The following is a 22,147-nucleotide window of genomic DNA, read 5'->3' on the forward strand; positions in this document are numbered from 1 at the left end:
ATGAACAGCAGAAGGTTTGCCATTCCACATACTAAGCAACAAAAATGTTCAGTAAGTATTGCCAAATATCTTTATTTTTCTTTCATGATTAGAATCCCTGGAGATGATGAGGTGGTATGCTCATGAAAAATGCCCTCCTCTTTCCCCCCTGCCACAACAGATGATGCCTTTCTGTCAAACTTATATGTGATTCAAGTCCAAACAACATGGCATTTTGGGTAATGGATGCTATAATTAAAATGTGAGTCCTAAAAAACCTGTTGTTTTAGTGGGTGTTTTAGTAATGGCTTTGTTCTACATGAAGATAAAAACTCCCTAACAAAAGGAATTAATGTATTGCTTTAATAGGCTGCACTCTGAGTTAAGTTTTAAAATTTATGAGTTCTCTGCAGCATTGTTCTTTAAACAATGGCATTGTCAAATGCAACCAGTGAGAAGATTAAAGTTCTCCCAGCAGATTAAGTACAAATTATCTGTCCTCCTGTTTCAGCATCATTTGTTCATTTATCACATAACGTCTAGTATTTCTGGTCAGTGTCAATATGCTCTGCATCCTTGCAGTTAACAGATGTCTTCTCTTGTCGAATGAATTACTTTATGTTTCACGCACTGGTGGCCGCAGATGTGTCACTATAGCAACATCATTAATTTCAGATCTTACCGGAAACATGCACTCCAATCAAACCTAATTATACCACATTGCTTTCTTGTACCACAATAAGGAAACTATAATGCAATTATTGGGATACTTCATTTTCTATTATACTGTGGCAAATGAGAGAGCCACTGTGATGGACGCTTCTTGTCAAAAAGCTTATTGATGAAGCACAAACCCAATTTACAATCATACAAAGGACTACCTTGCAATTATGTTAGTAATGCAATGCTCCTTAGACTCCACAACTAATTCTCAATCATTTCCAGTGAAGCTTGGACCACAATGTATGATTTTTGCAGACAGTTCTCTGGATTCCCTTTCATTTTCAGTACTGACTAAAACATCACCTGTTTACATTTAACTACACCAGACTTTTAGTGCTGCTTTTAGGTAGCACCCACTTGGACAGACGGCTACAAAAATGATTGTCTTCTTTCTCATCTGACAGCCAGGCCTTAAGCGGGTAGAAGAACAGAATCAACTGGTTTATATGACTAGAACTGAAAATTCAAATGAGAAAATACGGAGGCCAGCTCTCATTAACAGTGTGTAATCATGCAATGTCAGTCGTGGATTAACTGTACAGACTTTCTCATTATATTTCACATTTTTCATAAAATGCAGAATGAGAACAAATGTATTCAGGAAAGGAAATTGGAAGTAGCTACCAATATACTTGGGTAAAAAGTACGTTGTTAATGTGTTTGTCCAGAATGAAGAATAGTTTAAAATTTTCAGGGAACTTAAGGTTAATAAAATAAAGCAGTGTTTCCCATCTCTGCAAGGCCACAGTCAGTGTCTGAAGCTGGTGATGTCTGCTGGACTACTGGCTTATTTTCACTTACATCAGCTTTCAGCTAACACTTGGATAAAAACACACAGAGTGAGACTGCTGATTCTGTTTCTTTGCAGAACACTTTGGAACTGCTGCTCTAGAAAACAGCCTTTACTTTTCGTTTACATTACTACTGTACAAATTCAGACCTTCCACAAGAGCTCAGTAGACTTTAGTCCTCTGAAAAGCCCTTGAGGTTGAATGTCAGCAAACTTCCAAACTATATAAAACACATTTCCTGGTAAAAGCCTTCTAACATTTCTCCATTTAGCCTCGTTTAAGCATGCACTCTGAAAGGACAGAACACAAGTGCTGCTTCTTAAACAGAACTACTGTGATTGCAAGTGGTATGAGGTGGGTTGAAAACAAACAAAAAACTCAATCAGAAGCATAGGAGGGTTGTTTCTCCTTTTATATTCAACTCAATAAAATGTATCCTTTCTAAGATTTATGGATGCAACCATATCTTTGCTTTGAAAAATCCAGTATCACTAAATTTTATGAGGGGGTTTGTGGTTTGGGATATTTGTGGGCTTTTTTAAAGGGGGAAACCTTTGTTTTTACATTTTGTAACGACTGTCTTTGTACAAGTAGTAGTGGTAGCTTTTGTTTTTTCTTTTTTCAAACAACCTTCTAGTTCTCACACAGGGTAGTAGGTACCTAAAGCATGTGGAAAAGATAATATACTGATCCTTACCCTTCAGAATATAAGCTAGTCACTAGTGTCAGAATATAAATCCTGCATCGTAGAGGTGTGTGAGCGAACTGTTAGCATTTTATTTAGCAAGACCTAAAATTTTCAGTGCAGTCTGACTGTAAGTAGACTGACCTGCATTTCCAGGTTAGCATGGTAACTGGAATCTCTATCAGCAAAGTTTAACAAGTATACATTTTCGTTTTCTTACAAAGTAGTGCTCTGGGCAAGTGAACTCTACTACACTGTTTTGTGAATTCATTATTTTTGAACATACTTCTCTTTTTCCAAACACATGCTGTAAATTACGTATTTCAAGTCTTCAATGCGACAGCACTAAAGTTGCATAAATTATCATGATGAAGGGTGCAACTAAAATCAATATGCAGTTTCAAATAGCATACAAATCATTAGCTAACTGAAATAAAACTTGTTAAAAGAATTGTTCACTTGCTCTGAAGAATTACCATGCTATAATTAGCAATACACTTTTCTACATGCTAAGAAAGAAGGTGGCAGTTGATTTTATCCTTTACAAAATAGAAGAATAGTATTGAGATGTATTTCGGATAACATAAGTACCTATAGAAAAAAATGAAAATGTGTTTTGAAAATGTGGTAATATATTAGGTTTACATTTCATTTCAAAATATGCAGTAATGGAACTGTTCAGCATGGGAGGGAATGGGAAACTATTTCAAACAGAAGGAGATATAAACCGTGTATTAGGCTTCCTGAACAGTATGACAGAGGCCAACCCTTGCCCTCCCCAACAGTTTCTCATGATTTCGAACTATATTTTACTTCAAATCACTAAAATCTTCAGCTTGTTGAGAAACAACTTTCTTAGTTCAAAAGGTCTGCTTCTTGAAAAAAACCTAGTGGATCTACTAGACATGATTTATTCAATCTCAGAAAGAACCAAGAAAGCATAACACAAGCTATTACACTTCACGTGCTCGGTACCTACCTTCTGAGCCTGGTAAAGTTTGCAGGTTCCAGTATACCAGGTCTCGTACAGTAACAGGTTACAATTTTGAAGATGAAATCATTCAGCTGCTCTAGAACTGCTCTTTGTAACATAAAGAGCAACTAACATCACTGGGACAGCAGATGTCATTTTGGAAGCTGATCCTATGGTATGCTTTGGAAAGAACTTGCTCTCTCAAGGGCCGTTCTTAACTGCTACTGTCATACAATATTGAAGTAGAAATGAAGTGCAGAATAAAAGAACACCTTAAGTGCTATTCTAATCTTTTCAGAGTAAGATATGTGGCACTTTTGCTCATGTTATCCAGTGTCCTCTTACTAGAGATGAATAAATCAGATTACTACCAAATACTGACTTTAACATTTAAGTACTGGCCTACCTAAGCCTATTAGTACTGGTACAAAGTGCTCAAGCACATGCTTAAAACTTTAATGAAGAACAAAAATCAGTAGTCTAAATCTACTCTTACATTAGCATATTCAAACACAGTATAAAGTTTAGAAATTTTATACAAATTATCATATTTCAGAATTGTAACCTGATATACCTGTTTTATCCGTTAGTAAATAAACTAATCGTCCCAACTCTTCTGGTATGGTGCTAGTTCGAACAACTGTTCCAGGAATATTGTCATCTTTCATAATCATCCACCCATAGGCTGCCTTACCCATGTCCAAGTTCACACGTAAACTGCAAAGGAAATTTATACCATAATCAGTGTGAATATGAGGCAAAATAAAAGTTATAACCATAAAAATAAAACTAGAAGCTCATTTGAGGGTACCTGGAAAAAAAATCTTTTACCTATGTGCACCAAAATTTTGGAAGAAGGCTTTTGTTATATGTTCATAGAGTATATTTCACATTAGAAATTCAGGCTCCACCCGAGATTTCTAGAAGATACTGCAATACAAACAAATGCAATATCACGTATTCTGCATGAGACAGATTGTAACACTTTGTGGAGATTCTTTACATAATTACATTACTACTCTTATACAGATGAGAGTACTATATAACATGCATGGATCACTACTCAAGTCACAGTTTTTATCCACTAAAAAAAGCAAACACCACCTATCTTTTCTTTATTATGTGAAATTATAAATATTTTTGTACCTCTTCAAATCATTGTATGTTTTTTTTAAATCCAACAACTTTTTCTTTAGGTTAGTAAAATTATATTTGTCAACTTATTTTTCCCAAGCAGTCAACAACGTTGTCCTTCCCAAAATGTAGGTACAGAGGGTCTTGCAAAACGAGAAGAGTGTTGAAGCAAAAAGAAAAGTACTCTCATGTGATGGCAAGGGGGCTGGAGTCTGCCAGCAACAGGCAACCTTTGGGTAGCTCTGCACTAGAAATTTGCAATTTGCAGCAAGTTTTACTGATTATACCTGGAAGTGCAAAAATCAAAATTGCTTTTTTCCAGGTCACACTGTCTGCGCATTCATTTGTTGATATTTCCATGTCTACATCATACAAGAAGTAACTGCCCTTGCCTCTTGTAATCCTGTTATAATAAAAGAAGTTTTCACTCATGTTCGTAAGAGTTGAATTTAACCACATTGCTCTTCCCTAAAATTAAATGATCCAACTCAAAACTCTGTGCCACCTTGTTCTAAAACATTAAAATGCAACTTTTGTTTAACTATTCAGTGCATTTTTGCTACCATGTCAGAGGAGCAGTGACTAAGGGATACACATGAGTTCATTTCTCTTGACTCTGATCTCACAGAAATACTGAAAAAAACACGTAGTACAGTATCTACATGAACTATTTGTAGCCAATTTTCCCACTCAAGAGTCCCAAGTTAAGCAACAGGTTTACAGTAACATTACTCAAAACTGTTCAAAGGCATACATTAAGTTCAAAATGCTGCTAATGCACTTCAGACCTTTTTCAACAGTTGAGACATGCTGCTTTACAGCATAATCAAAAGAACAGCTACAAAGTGTTTTCATCTTCCTCTTCCAATTACAGCAACAGACTGTGAATTGCCTGAGGTAACAGTAGAGGGAACAGTGAGTCACAAACTGTACTATCCCATAAAGAAGAGATTTAGAACTGTGAGGACACCTGAAATTTCAGTACATGATGAAAAAAACTTTAATCCACACCCCCGCCTTCTTTAATTTGTACAGCGGAAGACAAAGCATGTTGCAGTGCAAAAAGATGCATGAATCTTGTCCATTCAAGGCATTTTGTGCTTTAACTACCTCTTATTTTCAGTACAAGAGGAAACAGCTTCAAGTTGCACCAAGGGAGCTCTAGACTGGGTATTGGGAAAAGTTTCCTCACCAAAACTGTTGCCAAGCATTGGAGCTGGCTGTCCAGGGAAGTGGCAGAGTCCCTGCTCCTTGAAGTATTTAAAAGATCCACAGACATGCCACTTAAGAACACGTTTTAATGGTGGACTTGGCAGTGCTAACACCTGGACTTGATGATTTCAAAGGTGTTTTCCAATCAAAATCATTTTATGATTCTATGCTTTCTCTGTGTAGCATGAATATCAGATATTTTACGAAAATCACAGAGCTAGCTCAGGGACTAGTACAGCACCATCCTGGACAGATTAAGACTGAGTCTTACCACAAAAGAGACACAGCATAGGTCTTGTTGCAAAATTAATTTGTAAAACATTATGAAGCTCCACGTAGTATTCTTTCAGTCTCTATACAGACTGCACTATATACTATGATATGGTATAGAAGCACAAGATAATTCATGTGTACTGATTCACTTGCTTAGGCCACTTTATAAGTAGTTCTTTAGCTCTTCCACACTGAAACCTTTGCATCCTATATCTAATATATATCTGTCCCTATACCTGAGACTACATATACTGATACTCTCACATTCATACGTTATATACATTACAGCTCCAACAAGGACAGCAGAAACTACAACAGACTGAAAGCCTAATAGCTGCTTGGTGCTCTTAAGACAGTCTGCATAGGTCTGAGTTCCCTGGATCTCAGGGATACACACAAATTCATATCTGTATGATCTTGGATCTGACTGGCTACTAATGAATTTCAGACAAAAGACTTCCTAGCAGTGTTTTCCTTACTGACCCTGAAAACAGACTGATACAACTTGCAGGATTTGTTTTAAATGCTTCTCCTTAAGACTCAGAAACAAAAGCAGCCAGGAGCCAGGTAGTACCCCAAAACTGCCACATAAGTGCAAGGCAGTTCCTTCCAGACATCAGGGACAGCCTCTTTTGGCAGAATGGCTCTGTGACCAGAAGCCTTGGGGTGTCCAAAGGAAAGGACAAGAGACATTTCAGCTTCTGTTCACACTAAAACTAAAGGATCCTCCTAAAATGATGCCTGATTAAGCCCCTGTCAGTCCAGTTTTAAACTGCTACTAAATATAGAACCTCGGTCATACACATTTTTAACAGATCTCTAGTCAATATTGTATCATTTTATGGCAAATCCTATACATTCCTTAACAGCTAAGCAGGACATACAGCTATACTGCCTGTATATGTTATGCAACAACTTCACCAAACACTGCTTGGCCTAAATTATCTTAATTATCTTGAAAAACTTTCTTGGCTACTTTTTTTTCTTTTTAAACAAAAGTCAAAGTGTAACTCATTTTGTCTTTCAAGGTATTGAAGAAGACTGGCTGATGAATGAACAAAGTCCCACTATTTGGTGGTGGAGGGGATCCAGCTGGGTGGGGCACTAACCATCACTAAGGCTAGCCTTTTCTTCAGCCTTAGCTTCCTGAACCAATTACTATGATAGCACAAGTGAGCTGATGAAGATGTGCTGCAGCTAAAGGTCAGGAGAAAGAACAGAATTGTTTTGTGGCAAGGCTGTCTAATAGCCCAACCATCTTTTCTGCACCCATATACACCAGAATTTTCATCTCAGTAGTAGTAGCTGAGAGTTGGTATCTTGCAATAGATAGAATTACACTGGATAACCAGGTAAAAGATAACATAACTATGACAAAGCTTACCCATCTTCCTCCACTTGACATGCTGGCTTTTCACTAGCCTGACTGCTATTGCCCTCTACCCCATCCTTCAGAAAACAGACAACCAAAAATAAAATACAAGTTCTTCAGCAAAAGGACCTTACTATTTAAGAAAAGGCAATAATACAGGCCTAAGAACTTCACACTGGTATCACAAAGAGGAGCAGTATGGGCCATGGACATGCCTGAGGACACATGCTCCCTGCTAGTTTGCTATGTAACAGCTGCACTAGGTGATATAGTCAGACAAGATCTTGTAAACTGATCAACAACATATTTCAATCAATGATTTTATTTAAAACTAATGAAATGGTCACAGTGATGCCTCAGGGTTTTTTTTGATTTTTGATTTTTTAATTTTTATAGATTTTAGAAGTACCTGTAATGGCAGTGAAATGCAGATTTTAGAATGCCAGTATTCCCAGTACCTTAAGTTCAAAGTTTATGCACACTAACCTTTATCCCATATCCACACATTAGCTATTTAGTCTTGTTTTCAAGGCAGAAGGCTGAATAATATCTTAAGGCCTATGCCATGAGCACACTGGCACACCGACCTTGAAGCCCAGAACGCTGGAAGGTCTCCAAGTGCCCTTTGTGCTGCAAGGAAGATGAAGATGATGAAGAGGGGGTCTCAAAACGCCCCCAGACTCAATTCCTGACAAGGTGTATTGGGTGTGGGACAGGGCTGACGGAGGGGATGGGTAAATGGGGATTGGATGGACATTATTTTAAGATTAATGGAAATCGGTGCTCGAGGCACATCATCATGTATTCCTGTAGGCCCTAGGCCTGGACATTAAAGGAATCCTTTTATCTTATCCTACACTAAGTTGACTGTTTTCTGTGATCTCTCTCTTAAGGCATCACAGTGACACTGGAGGAACCTATGGATATGCATTAATGTATCTCAAACTGACTAGAACCGATTCGGAAAAAAAAAAGCATAAAAAAGACTACAGAACACAGAAAAACTCAGAGAATGGGTGAGCATAATCCTAGAGAGATTTATTTTGTTTTGGACAGTCTGTCAAGGACTTGCTTTATATCCTCCTTTCCTGATAAATCTTAAGAAATTAAAATAGCTTAACTTTTTAGGGCAGAATATTTCTTATAGAAGCTCCCTGGGCTACGCTTTACTCCGCAGGGGAAAAGAAAACATCAATAACAGAATCATTTTTAGGGGTCAAACATGTCTGAAGGTGTGGGGCTGTTCAACACATTGGGTTCATTTCAGTTCTAACTTACAAGCAATTTAGAGAATGAGCTAAGATTTCAAGTTTGTTTACTACTACTTTTTCTCCATTTTGCTTGATTTCTTGTACCCCAGAGAAGGTGTGCAATGTTGTGTTTTTTGGAGGAGGGGGTGGGTAGGTGTTGGTTGTTGGGGTGGTTTTTGTTTTATTGTGGTGTTGGTTGTTTTTTTTTCCACAGTGGCCTTATGTTTACACTTCTAAAGTTGTACAAACTCCATAGTAATACCCCACATATAGTGAAGCAACATTGATAGAGAGAAGTATTTAGGATACAGCTACATCCCAAGGAAGCAGCTTCTTCCTGGAGCACCGAAATACAAGTTCCTCTTCATACTAGTTATAGGAGAGACTGCACAGAGATCAATTAAACTGTGCTAACTCTAAGATCATCTTCCTGATGACCTTCACCAAACATGTCTAGACAGGGAAAATTATTTTTATTGCATATCTGGAATTTCCCTTGCTATGCAAACCAAAAGCCAAACACAACTTCAAAAACTATCAATCAACATGTTTCATGTGGGTCTGAGTTCAGATATGCTTTGCCTCTTCCAGTGAATCCTAATCTCCCATGTTCATCTCCTTTACCTCTGAAAAGTTCATTATTTCCTCCATATAGCTATCTGAAAATAATGAGAAGACACAACACCTGGTGCCTCAATGTCATTAGCCTTGTAATTTTCATGAGTTTACACTCCAAATACAGCCTAAAAATTTAGTAATTTCCCTGCTTAATATCCAGAAGAAAGGAAGGGAAGTATAGTCATATTTGAACACCAGCATGACCAAGCAGTTTATTTTGCTGACAGTGTGGGAAGCAATGCTGTATTTATGAATGATCCAGGCTGAAGAAACTTTGGTATAGAAACAGATAAACCTCTGTTGAGAAAAGCATTCTCTGATAGATTCCTGTCTGATCTTCCATAGTGTAACTACATGACCCATCTCAGAACTAAACCAATCACATCCTCTAATACTTTAATGTTGTCTATTATCTCCCGTAAGAAACTGAAAAATTGGATTGATGTATCCTAGAAATTATTTTTGGAGAAGAGCTATTCCACAAGTCCATGAAACAACTTGTACATTGAAAATGAGCTGCTCAATGAACATGTTTTTTCAATAGTGTATGTTGAACTTGCAATATAGAGTCAAATTTACTTTACACCACCTCTATGCTCTTAATCCTCTTGCATCCAACAACAAAGATATTAAAACAGTTAAAAGACAGATATAAGTTTGGCCTTACTACATTTATTTATGGAAGAACATAGTGAAAGACAAGTGATCCTCTATATCCTTAGCCCATTTTCCCCCTCCCCTGGAATTCTTTAAGTGCGTCTTTCAGCAATATGTAATCACTTGAACAGAGCCTTTTTTGCCTCTACACATGGATAATTCGCTTAATACTCAGTAACTGTGTGTGTATGAGGAGGACCACAACACAACCTGAACACCATCATATAAGCAGTAAGGGAGTTATGACAATGACAGTGTTTAGAAAGATACCACAAAATTGTGATTCAGATTTACTGGAACCTTCTCCTTTGGCTTCCCAACAGAATCAGTTTCTCTTGCAACATGACAAAACATTAAGACAGAGGCTTCCTGAGTATCCCATTGGTCAAACATGATACAATTTCCTTCACAGAGACATGTAGTTAAAAAATGTGAATACAGTAACACGTAAGCAATGTAAGCTTAGATTAAAAGGCTTAATGAAATCCTCCTGCTGCGTTTCTTCCTTTACTACATGAATTTAAATACTGTGTGCATGCCTGAGGGGGAGGCCTCAAACCTATCTACAGTTTAGATGCTGCTAATTCTGTGGCTAGTCACTGGGCTTACTGAATATCTAACTGAAGAGTTCTAGAAAGCATCTAAAATTAAAAATTATGCTAATCTAAACACCAGGTATTTTAACAAGAGACAGTATTTCAGAGCCAGTGTTCTCACTCCTGTGTCCACAGAAGACTTAATTACACACGTGGGTATTATTTCGTGTTCCAGTTTATCTGCAATTTGAATATACAGTACTCATGCTTAATGAATTAATTAATTCAGGGCAAGTCTCTACTTGGTTACACATGTGAAAAGTCCTCTCATTGTAAGAGTGCACCTACATTATTCAACTGTTCAATTTAAATTAATCATTATTGGCATAAAAAGTCTGTATTTTAACCAGATAAATGAAACATACTCAGTATTTAAGGCATTAAAGACAAAATTCCAAAATATACCTGATGTTTTATTCAACTACATGCCTCCTAAAACCACATTCTCAAGTACACCCAAGATTGTATCCTTATTAATACATTTATGCTACTAAAGGATTAGATATCCTGATTACTCCAGCAAGATGAACATTATACAAAAAAAATACAACAGTATTGTTTTCTGTACTGTGATCCTTCAAGAATCAGCAGATTTGTTAGCACCTTCTCCTTCAGCTTCCTGATAAGATCAATTTCCTTTGCAATGAGAAGCAAGTATAAATTTCAAGAAAGCCACATTCAGTGAAATTAGACAACTGTATTTGCTTTCATTCTTATACATACCTGATTGGAATGATGTAGGAAAACAGGAGGAGGAACCGGAAAAGGTTACGATACCATGGGCCTACAAATCCTTGCAAGGTTACCATAACAACTGACAGTGCAACTAAAGCCAAAAACAGGGCCTTGGTCAGTTGATTCAACTCCAGATCCAGCAAGCCAACCTGGAGGAAGAAGAAATCAAGTTGCTCATAAGTTTTTTCTGAACTGATACTTCTGCAGCACAAACAATTCACTATTACTTGCTTTGGTTGTTCCTACCTATTAAAAATCCATGCACCAGTAACAAGTTACTACAATGATTATTATTTCTGTGCTTGCATGCAAAAAATGTTCCTTGGTTATGGAACAATAACAATGCCCAGAACCACTGTGAACTGTCCCAGTCAGGGGTTTTGAATGCCTTTACATCTGACACATCTCTTCCCCATCCCCTGATCCTGGTTAGGAACACAGGAGGACAAGGAGCAAAGACAGTTACAAATGAACAAATGAGTAGGAGCAATTTTCTTCTGTCATGCACTCAGCAAGAATACCAGCACTGCATACTATATTTGTAGGGAGCTCATTGACTGCTAGAAGATCAAAAACCTGTTAAATTTGAGAATCAATGGACACATATGACAGAGCTGCTTTCTCATTCATGTAACTTGTGTACTGCCACTTGACACTATGCTCTCAATCCAGTCTGTACACCTGAACTAATTTCACAGAAATACTTTTTAATTGTATGAAGCTTTTGGTTATTCAATATAATAATAAAAAACCAACAATCAAGTGGAATATTTGTTTTCAAACTAATATAGTAAAACAGAGCTTCAACTTCTCATGAGTAAAAAAGGTATTTGATTCAGAAACATTTTCAGAGAAACAGAGAGGCTATCTTTCATCCACTGTTTCTCATAAAAAAATATATTTAAGCTATGTAACTAAGACTCTCACCATTTCAATAATGTATGATGTAAGCTACAGTATTTTACTCCACTTTTTGGGATGCTCTAGTGGTCAGTAAAATATGTGGGAAAATTATGTCAGGAAGAGTTTCCAAGGCCCCATCATAGATGCCCTTTTTATCTCCAAGTCTTACCAGTAAGACCAGTAAAACAACACTTCCTTAGATAACAAACAGTCTGCAAAAGAAGCACTTTAAGTATAGTTCTTAAAAATTCCAGCAATCTTGCTTACACATGGGCTGTCCCTTCCCTAGAGAACCAGGCAGCTGAAGACCACAGCGGCTGATTTATCAGCTGCATTTAAAAAGCAGCACAACGAGGACAAATATCTTGCAATTTCCGCTGCTTCAACTACTACATAGTTTATGCTTGAATTATTGAGAAAAATAGGTTTTTGGATTAAAATGAAGAAAAATGAAGCCAGGGAAGTAGAGCATGTTTCAAAGCCCAGATCCTTTTGCGGTGACAAAGGCAGCCTAAGTTTCAGGCCTCGCTGAGGATCAGATGAAGTCATTATTCATTCAGTCAGGGAAAAAAGACTCAATTACCTCAACCTAAAGATGCTATCAATGAATGCAAAGTGCATATTTTACTCTATTCATCCAAATCCCATTAAAAAGTGAAAGGAATGATTTAATCTGGCCTTCTAGAGTTGGTCTTTTTTTTGTAATAAAATAAAGCATCACTGTCTTGCAATATGCATAACTACTACCTCACACTTTTTTTCCCCTGCATCATGGTAGTGAAAGCCTATCTCTCCCCTCTCCCCCCCCCCCCCCACAAAATCCTCACCTCAGAACAGAAATGAATAAAGTGTTTCTTTGGAAAGAATGCCACTTTTTGGACAGAAACATTAAATTTAGTTCACTGCACACTGATACACAGCCAACTCCAAGCATTAATACCTTTCTAATTAATGAAGACAGTTGTAAATTTAAGTTTGGGATCCAACAAAAATGTGTTTGAAGAGGCATTAATGAAAAAGTTGATGTTGAAAAATTTTCCACACAATATATCTTTTGCTCTAGAGCATTCTGTTTGTTCCTAATAATGTCATTCTTTTTAATACAGATCACACTATCACCCATAGTAAATGTTAATATTTTCATTTATTATAGCAATTGAAGGCAATTGCAAAACCCAACTTAAGAAGAAGGCACATAAAGAAAGTTTTAATAGGAAAGCATTCTCCATTTCTCAAAAATTAGTTATTCCAATGTATTGAAAGATACTTAATTAGTTTAATTCTTTGCCTTTCCATTTAAATAATTTCATCATTCAACTAATGAAATACTGTTGAATTATCCAGATACATTTCACAGAGAAATTCACTAACATTCTCTAAAATTCATCTGAATATTGAAAAATGGGATCAAGTTCATTTTAACTATACTGTGATTTTTATCAAGACATTTGTAAAATACACCATGTTATGAAAGCTCTTTCTTTTCTTTGGAAAATAATCATAACCAGAATAATTATGACAATATAAGAAATAGATGAATTAAGAATTGGAGTAATTTTCCATGTTTATTGCTATTTTCCATATTAGAAAAACAGATTTTCTTCTACTTGTCATAATATTTGTTCTATTTGAAACAACTGTGTTAACAAAATTAAACACACCACTGGAAATTTTAATCTCTAAGGGAAAATTTATACATAATGTCTAAGAAAACCACAATAGTTTTGCAAAGGAGCTGCTCTATGATAATGAACACAATAATTGTCTCTATAATCTAAAATGCTACTAAAGGCAACAACCACAAATCCATTTAGCTCCTCTTTAATTTATGCACAAAGTTTTAAATAGTTAATGGCCCTCAGTAAAATAAAGCCTTCTATTATCAATTGTCTACTTGCACCAAAAAGAGCTGACAAGTTTTTGAGATACTTCATTTTTGAATTAGGGAATGATTACAGGTCTACACTTCACATTTTGGACCACAAGGTATACTTCATTATCTTACAAGAAAAATCTTAATTTAATTAAAAATTTGAAAACAACAAAACCCCTTCTGCCTATTGAAGTACAACCTGAAAAACAGTATTGCCGTTGCTGCCCTAGATGTTTTAACATTTAGGAAAGGTTATCTGCTGAAATTATTATTTTACTAATAGTACAATTCTTTTAACATTATAAAAAGTATATTAATAAGTTCTCCTTTTCCAAGTAAATGCTAGAATACTGAAATGCAAAATTTGATAATTAAATATTACACAATGGCAAAGATTTCTCCAAATAGCCTAGTGCAGCCATTTTTTATTCAATTACAGTTTAAAGTGCATTAGAAATAATTGCTCATGAATAGTCTTTAAGTACCCTACTTTAATACTATTGAAGTATTAAGGTGCAGTCTTAGAACATACTTCCCCCTACAACTAAATTCCTTCACAAAGGTAATTATATTTCAGTAATCAGTCTGGTTCTGCACTGCCAAACACCATATTGACTACAATGAAATTTCATGGTATGTTTGAGATAGACTTGGGCTTTAATTTGCACCATAAACATAAATATTTTCTTTGCTATTCTTAATACGTGCTCTGAACTTAACTTTATTAAGCCTTGGATACTAGTGTATTATTTATGTTTCCATTAACTGCAGCCTAAGCTTAGATGTCAAAGGTAAGGTAAATATTTAATATTTAAAATTATTAAAATTCAAATAAAATATCTTTCAGATGTGGGCTGACACAAACAAGTTTTGCCTAATAAAAACGATTCATAGCATTTCATCATTTACTAAAAAAAGTAATTTTTTCTATATATGGTTATATACAATTAGCTGCACATATCCCAAATCTCATGGCTTTCTTCAATAATCTGTTAAAACTTTCCTCTAGTCTCTAGGAATAACAGATTACTAATCTGAGTTTAAGGGTATAAAGACACATGATTTACACATCTGTTTAACTTAAACTTTGTCACTAAAAACAGATACAGCAACTTTGGAATCTGCAAATGTTTCTTCTTTGTTAAGTCTCCTAATTCCTATGATTAAAAGTCTTCACTGCTCAGCAATCCAGGTAACCACATTAAGCTAATATTACTATCAATCAAAACAAGTAAAGCAAGTGAAATTTAGATTTAGCAAGCATCTTTCCTTAATTCACTGTACTCAAGTAACAGCCTGCACAAATAAGTTTTTCTGCAAACCTGACATGATTAGCGTAAACCCCACCAAATCTTGCATTTAGTACATTACACTGTTTAATCAGTATCGTACTCGTTCTTTTAATCAGTAGATTCAAAGGTGGGAAAAGCAAAGAAAGCATACAAATATATAAAGTGACTATTTAGTGAAAAACGTTATCTGTCCCTCCTTTTTCTCAGATCTGTTTTCAAACACCCTAGTCACTGGTTTACCTGCAAGGGCAACAATGAATACTTGAAAATATTTTCTGAAGCACTAAAAACCTATTACAGGTTTTATTCATTTTAGAATTGAGTAACAATGCAGTGGGGTCTGGTCTATTTGACTTCATAAAACTGAAATAAACTTTACTTATTTAGTCAATTCCAGTGACCTTATATAGAAGTAATAACCAGAAAATAGTCCATTTGATTCCTGCAACATTTTCTGGTTTTCTGCTGGCAAAAAACCCCCATTCATCCTTCATGCAACACAAACTTTGTGAAAACTCTAATATCTGGTATTATGTTAAGACTGTATGTTTATGGAACTGAATGACGTCTCTTCTACAATGATTTAAAAAAATGTTTCTAGATATTTAGCGTTAATTGTATCCGCAAATAAACAAATTACAATTACTTGTTTTTCTTACATAAAATAGTCTATCTTCAACAGATAGACACTGAAAACAGGAGAAATCTTAAAACTCAAGAAGAAATATATGGCCATCGGCCAATGGAAGAGTAAGCTGCAAACACATTTTTTTTAGTGTTTTGATGCATATTCAAAAACAGAGGTTTAAATACTCCCAAAAGAAGAATACTTTTACTACATTTTCAAACTACCCTTCTGACTTGCCTGGTTTTACTTTAAAATGCTATTCATAAATGCATAATATCTGTGTTTGAAATAAGCTAATCACTTTGGAAACAAAATTACCATTAGTAGCAAGTATTATCTATAATGCTAAAATTAAAAATGAGGATTCAACCAGTTCTTTCACTTGCTGCCTCCTTTATTTGTCCATTTTTTTCCAGATTTAACAACATCACAGGTTGGATACTCAAAGCAAAACTTGAGAGTTCTCTGCATGATTTTAGAGGTGCTGTAAGCCTTCTTTAGTTCAGTCTACCATAATAAAAACTCTAAGTGAGCTACATCCACAACTGCACTTAAGTAGCAGACCCAGTTGTTTCAAGGCACTCATTTTGCCAAATACTGGTCACAGATTTCATTACCTTCCTAAGCGTGCCTTCTTTTTCAATTGTATTCTAGCTTACCTGAATGCCAACTATTTGCAGCAAAACACGGTATTTCAAATGATCACAATCAGAGAAACCAAAGGTGACCCTCTCGTAGTAACCCATAGACTATATATCTGATTTTTACATTAACAGTTTTGCAGTTTTGTAAGCTACCCCAATGTCTCTAAATATTCTTCAACCCGATGTTTCTTTTCAGTCAGTCTGCACAGATTCTTGCCTGTCCGTGACTCCAGGCTGCCGCTCCGTTTCCCGAGGCTCGGGCGCAGCGGCGCTGCCAGGTGCGGTTCGGTCGGCAGAGGGCGCGCGCGGCCGGCGCTGCTGATCCCGAGCCCTGCCTGTGCCGCACTGAACCTCCGCGGGATTCCTTTCATCTCCCTTGGCACTCACCTCGTTTAGTTTGAAATGCTCACAGTTAATTACACGACTCTGACACTTCAGACTGTGTGCTGAAACTATTCTGTTCCCTCCTTACCAAAAAGTTACACTTCACACACCTTTATACAGTCACAGACTGGCACCTTAAGGCAGCAGTAGTGGGATGCTGTGAGACCATATGTTCTCTGACTTTGCTATGTATTTGTCACAAACACGAATGATTAAAACCTGCACAGTGCATGTTAAGAAACTGAAAAGGTTAACAGTCTTTTAAATTCTGGTATCCATAAGGGACTGTGCTGTTTTTCAAACATACTCTCTGCCTATTAGAAGCTACCAACTGAAAACATTTTCTGAAGACCACCCATCGATTTAGAATAATTGCTTCAATAATCTAAGCTCACTAGTCATACTGGAGATTTCAGTAGCCAAAAACATTCACACAGTGAACCTCTAATTCATGCATTTTTTTCAATTAAAAACAATCTAGGTACACAATACATAAGACATCTAGCGTTTCTAAGCACTCAATCCTCCTTGTATCTGATCAATATTGCTAAGACATGGATTCGGGGTGTGGGGAAGAGCAAGATTTAAGGATATTCGATTTTACACTGGAACACTATCTTCAGATTAATATTTCATATGTAACTTTTACATATGCTTGTTATATCTTCTTTAAGTTTGGTCATCATCAACTTTAACTCAAGACTTTTTAAGCATGCTGACTGTGTAATGAGGTCTTTTAAGGGTCAGAATAAACAGCTTTTCACATTACTCAATATTATTAAAACACACTCAATGGAAATGGCATTTTTTTCAAATCAGAGTAGATTAAAAAAAACATGGTTTACTTTCTCACAGATTAAGATAATTAGCTTTGCCAAAATAATTGCAAAACTAGCATGAGGATGACTGGTTCCAAAATTTCATTGTACAGAATTTGTAAATATATAAATAAATGAATGTAAAAAATTTGAGATATATGTAAAAAAAGTATTAAATAGCTCAGTAATAGGTACTACTTTCTTCAAGAAAAAAAGCCAATATTATGAAAGGGACCTAATGACAGCAACAGCTAGCTCTTTCATTTGTGTAAATTTTCACAATTCTAATTTATCTACACTTCAGACCATGCAGCAGACTGGTCTAAATAACCTTTTCATAAAGAAAGCTGCACATGTAGTATTGTCACAGTAGGGACTGAATTTGTGTTTATTTATATATGTCACACTACATTTCATGGCTAGGCTTTGAAAAAAGATTTGGGAAGGGCTCTACTCACGTGGGTGTGCCCTTCCAGGCTGCGCAGTGGATTTTTTAGGTGAGGCTCAGCGGGCGCAGAACTGGCCCCAGTCTTTAACTCCTGAGGTTCATCTGCCACAGCGGAGAGAGCTTGGACAGTGACAGTGAAGTCCTCAGGACTAGAACCTACAGCCCCCGGTATTCCCAGGAGGTCTCCCATCCAAGGACCAGCCGGGGCTGACCCTGCTTCGCTTCTGGGATCTGACAGGATCGGCTGTCAGGGAGGCATTTTAACAGCCTTACACTACATTTAATAATATTTCATAAATGGTATGAGCATCTTATAGATTTTTCAAAGACATTTTTGAAACTGAATACTGGAAAACATGCATCTAAAGAAATGCAGCATTTGCTTACTCCACATTAAAAATAAGGTGTTAGTAACTCAGCTTCTCAGACTATCTAGATTAAGCTATTAGCAGAGATTATTAAGTTTTCTAATGAGTTTATCTCACAACAGGACTGGGGGAAGACAGCTCTGAATGGTAATTTTTCCATTAAGAATATAATTAAATAAATGAAGCCAAGAACCCATAAAGTTTAAGCTTCTTTAAGTTTCACAATTTCATTTTAGTGCACACCAACAGTAAGTTTAAAGACAGTTGAAAGATGGTTTTTTTCCTTCCATCTTACTCAAGGTTAACTTGAGAAGTGCATTTGAAAATTTCCTTCCATGTAAACTACATAACATTTTACTTTATTACATCTTGATATTTTAAGTGTTAATAATAGTTGGAAAGAAGCTTCAGTGGAAAACAGCCATACATGAAGATGGCACTTAATGTCACAAAAGTAGATGGAAATCAGAGCTGCAACCTTTCTTCATGGACAAGTAAATGAAGTAATATGGTACATCCAATACACAGATTATTAAAGTGACTAGGGCAACTTTCTGAAGATGGATTAGCCAATAAATGCCAAGTGAATAAATGAAAATTCCAGAATAAGGAATCTCCATTGGCAGTATGCAGTGATTAATTAACTGGTGGAGCATTTCTGGAATCTCCCTCCTCCTCTGCTGTCTACACCTCAACTTCATCATCAAGCCTCTCTCAGCACAGGTCCAGGTACAAACACAACCCGTAGTCTTCCACGGGAAATCAGGGTAAAAAAACCCTGAACAACCACACAACACAAAGCATTTCAGAGTTGGTCTAAAAGCATTTACATGTGAATCCTATTAATAAGAAATACAAGTGTATGATTATATATAATAATATTCAAAAAATGAAAAAAAACATACGAGAAAGGAATTGAGCATCTTGACTGCATCAAACTTTTGTCTCTGTCCCTAGCTATTCCTGAATATAAAATCTTGTTAGCATCCAAGCTGTGAAGAAATGTTTTAAAAACATCTGAGACATATTGAAAGAAAAAGTTGTCTTTGTTTTCATTTTTACTGTAAAATAAAACAGGAGGAGCTTAAAAGCTGCTCAATATGGTGGAAAGTCAGCAGTAGTCTCCTTAAAGATTAACTTATGCCAGAATATAAAAGAAAATGCCAAAGAAGGGGGAATGGTGGAAGCCTTCTTCAAGCCTGAAGTAGAAATACCCAAAATACATCCACAGTAAATGTCCACAACCACTTAACGCACAGGAAAGACAACTCTTCTCAATGAAGATTTCTAGACAAGATTTGATGTACAACTTTTTACTAGTATTAAGTAAAAACATAAATTTTCAGACTCAAATATGTAGTAGAAATTATGACTTGAACTCTAGAATTTCTAACTTAATTTGAATACACTAATGTATATACAAATAAAACTTACCTTCTGAAACAAATATAAAATTTTTAGAAGAGGAATAGCAACAAAAAGACTGCTAAAATATTTCTTAATTTTTTTCCTCTATACAGTTATATATTATTCAGAATTTTTATAATGTCTGTCTCAGTAGTGCCTCTTGTCCTAAAATAAACACAAAATATGTTTTGAGACAACTCAGTAGAAAACATGTTGCTTTGAAATCATTCTTGAGATCATACAATTAAGATTCTGGAATAATATTGTCCATAGTTTTGTTCATAGAGATCAGAACTATTTCATTGTTCTGACAAATATATGAAAAAGCTGTAAATGTATGCGAATGCATATATATCATAGATATTTTGATTTTTGTACTTAATTCCAAATCCATTTTTATGTACAGAGAGCTTAATATTTCAAAAAATCTGCTTTCCTGGGGTTTAAGAGCCGAATTTCAGTATCAGGATCCAGTGATCAAGTGGTACATGTGCATGTGTGCAGGATGGTGGTTTTATTAAACAAAATTTCATCTGAACAACAAAAAAACCCTTTGTAGTATCATGAGATTTTTCACATATTAAATTTATCAGCTGAAATAGCTTTATTCAGCAAACAACAATGACAAAAAAAATCTTACAACAGAATCATTCCTTCTTTTTGTGTTTATATTCTTAAAGACATTTTATGAACCATTTCATACTTAATGGTTTGCAAGCAATCCCAGCAGTTGGGAATTGTGTGAAAAGTTGCACAGATTGACAGATGAAGTGAAAAGGTCTGTATTAATTTCCAAATAAAGAAATGCACTGAGTGGTATTTCACTATGATTATACTCTAAAGTATCAATTAGAACACGTATCAGAAACTAGAGCAAGTTGACACTCTACAATAAAGCAAATAATTTCCAGTTGGAGGGGCAGAAAATGTTAATATGCAATGTTCAAGACTACAAGAATCTTTGTAAAAGGAAGTAGCTAATAAGGTTTAATGATGCATGTCAGGAAGCCACAGTATGTAGGGAAACACAGCTGGCTTCATTTTGTAAACTATTTGATATACACATCTTTCTAGTTCACGATTATCAGCTGTGCAAGTGCCACAGGGGACAGTTTAGCCTTCAGATCAGGATATTCCTCTTGTTCTCTAAATTACAAGTAAAATACATTAATATAATATGGTGCTGTAGGCTAGTGCCCTGACTAAAGCTTAACAGCTTACAAAAAAGATTAAAGAATTCTTCTGTAAGATTCAGTTGGAACAATCTTACCAGAATAAACAGGCTGAAGAATACTGAAATAATAAATATATTTATATACAAATCTACACACATTTTTTGAATGTCAGATTAAATCCTGAAAGTTATTAAAATAAACATGAAATGTCATTTATATTAATTCGCACCATTTCATGATGCATGTACTTCTTTTATTATTAAATTAATATTAATAAAGAAATCATGGGTGCTATGGATTGATTGCAGCTACACAAAACAGTATGCCTCCTGCTTTACAGCAATCCAAGTTGCTCAGAGTGACTGCAAGATGCAGGTGACAGCAATTAGCAGCAGATGACAGAAGCACTTTGAATTTGTACCAGATGGCAGCTAAGGGTCATTGGAAGCTAGCAGACCATCCACAGGGAAACTGTTGTGTAGTACAACTATAAAACTCTTCAGTACTTAGAAATAAATTATACAGGTTCTCAAAGAAAACTGAAAGGTGAAAATGGAATATAAAATATTAGGCAAGACATTAAAAGCTCACCTATTGTTTAGAGAATTGAATATATTTAAAACAAAGCAATACATACAGAGTGTATCTAACCTCACAATGGGTAGAGTCATTACAAAACTAGTAAGAACATCACCTAATGTATTTGCTAAATGATTAAAACCTGTGTCCCTAAGGACAGGCTAGATAAACACACTTTTTCTTCATTGCAAGAATAAGATGCTGACTGAATACTTCGATGCAAGAAGAAAAAAAGGCCAAGGGAAGCTGCAAACGTGGAATACAACACTTTAATTGGTACTCCTCCACACTTCTACCAGTGCTGTAAAGAGTATTGTTTCACAGCTCAAGCACAAGTAGGTGCATCTCATTTGCAAAAATTAATTTCCCACAAATACACCCCCTGAATCAATAAATACACACAGATTTCCTTCAATTTTTTTTAAACTGCAAATCCAGAGAGAGATTCCCTTACATGGAATACAGTCCTGCACTTGGTAATGCATAAACTACCTCAACAAGTAACAAGCCAAACTGATTTGAGCAAAAGGATAAAGTAATGATACAGTAATAGCTGAAACAAAAACGCAGAAGTGAGAATAAGACATGGACATACAGCCAGAGAACCTTTGGGAATTTCTAAAGTGTGTT

General features: G+C 35.7%; 1 protein-coding gene across 4 annotated transcripts in view; it reads right to left on the reverse strand.

The window, feature by feature from the left end:
- ATP9B (ATPase phospholipid transporting 9B (putative)) overlaps positions 1-22,147 on the reverse strand; it is a 158,262-nt gene that overhangs the window by 36,817 nt on the left and 99,298 nt on the right. For all 4 annotated transcript variants that reach the window (XM_071553491.1, XM_071553490.1, XM_071553492.1 and 1 more), the window contains 2 exons: positions 10,987-11,147; positions 3,726-3,868 (listed from right to left, as the gene is read on the reverse strand). In XM_071553491.1, coding sequence (XP_071409592.1) covers positions 3,726-3,868; positions 10,987-11,147 — 304 coding nt within the window. The remainder of the gene's footprint in view (positions 1-3,725; positions 3,869-10,986; positions 11,148-22,147) is intronic.

This window comes from Pithys albifrons, chromosome 4, assembly GCF_047495875.1.
Source record: "Pithys albifrons albifrons isolate INPA30051 chromosome 4, PitAlb_v1, whole genome shotgun sequence".
Lineage (NCBI taxonomy): Eukaryota > Metazoa > Chordata > Aves > Passeriformes > Thamnophilidae > Pithys > Pithys albifrons.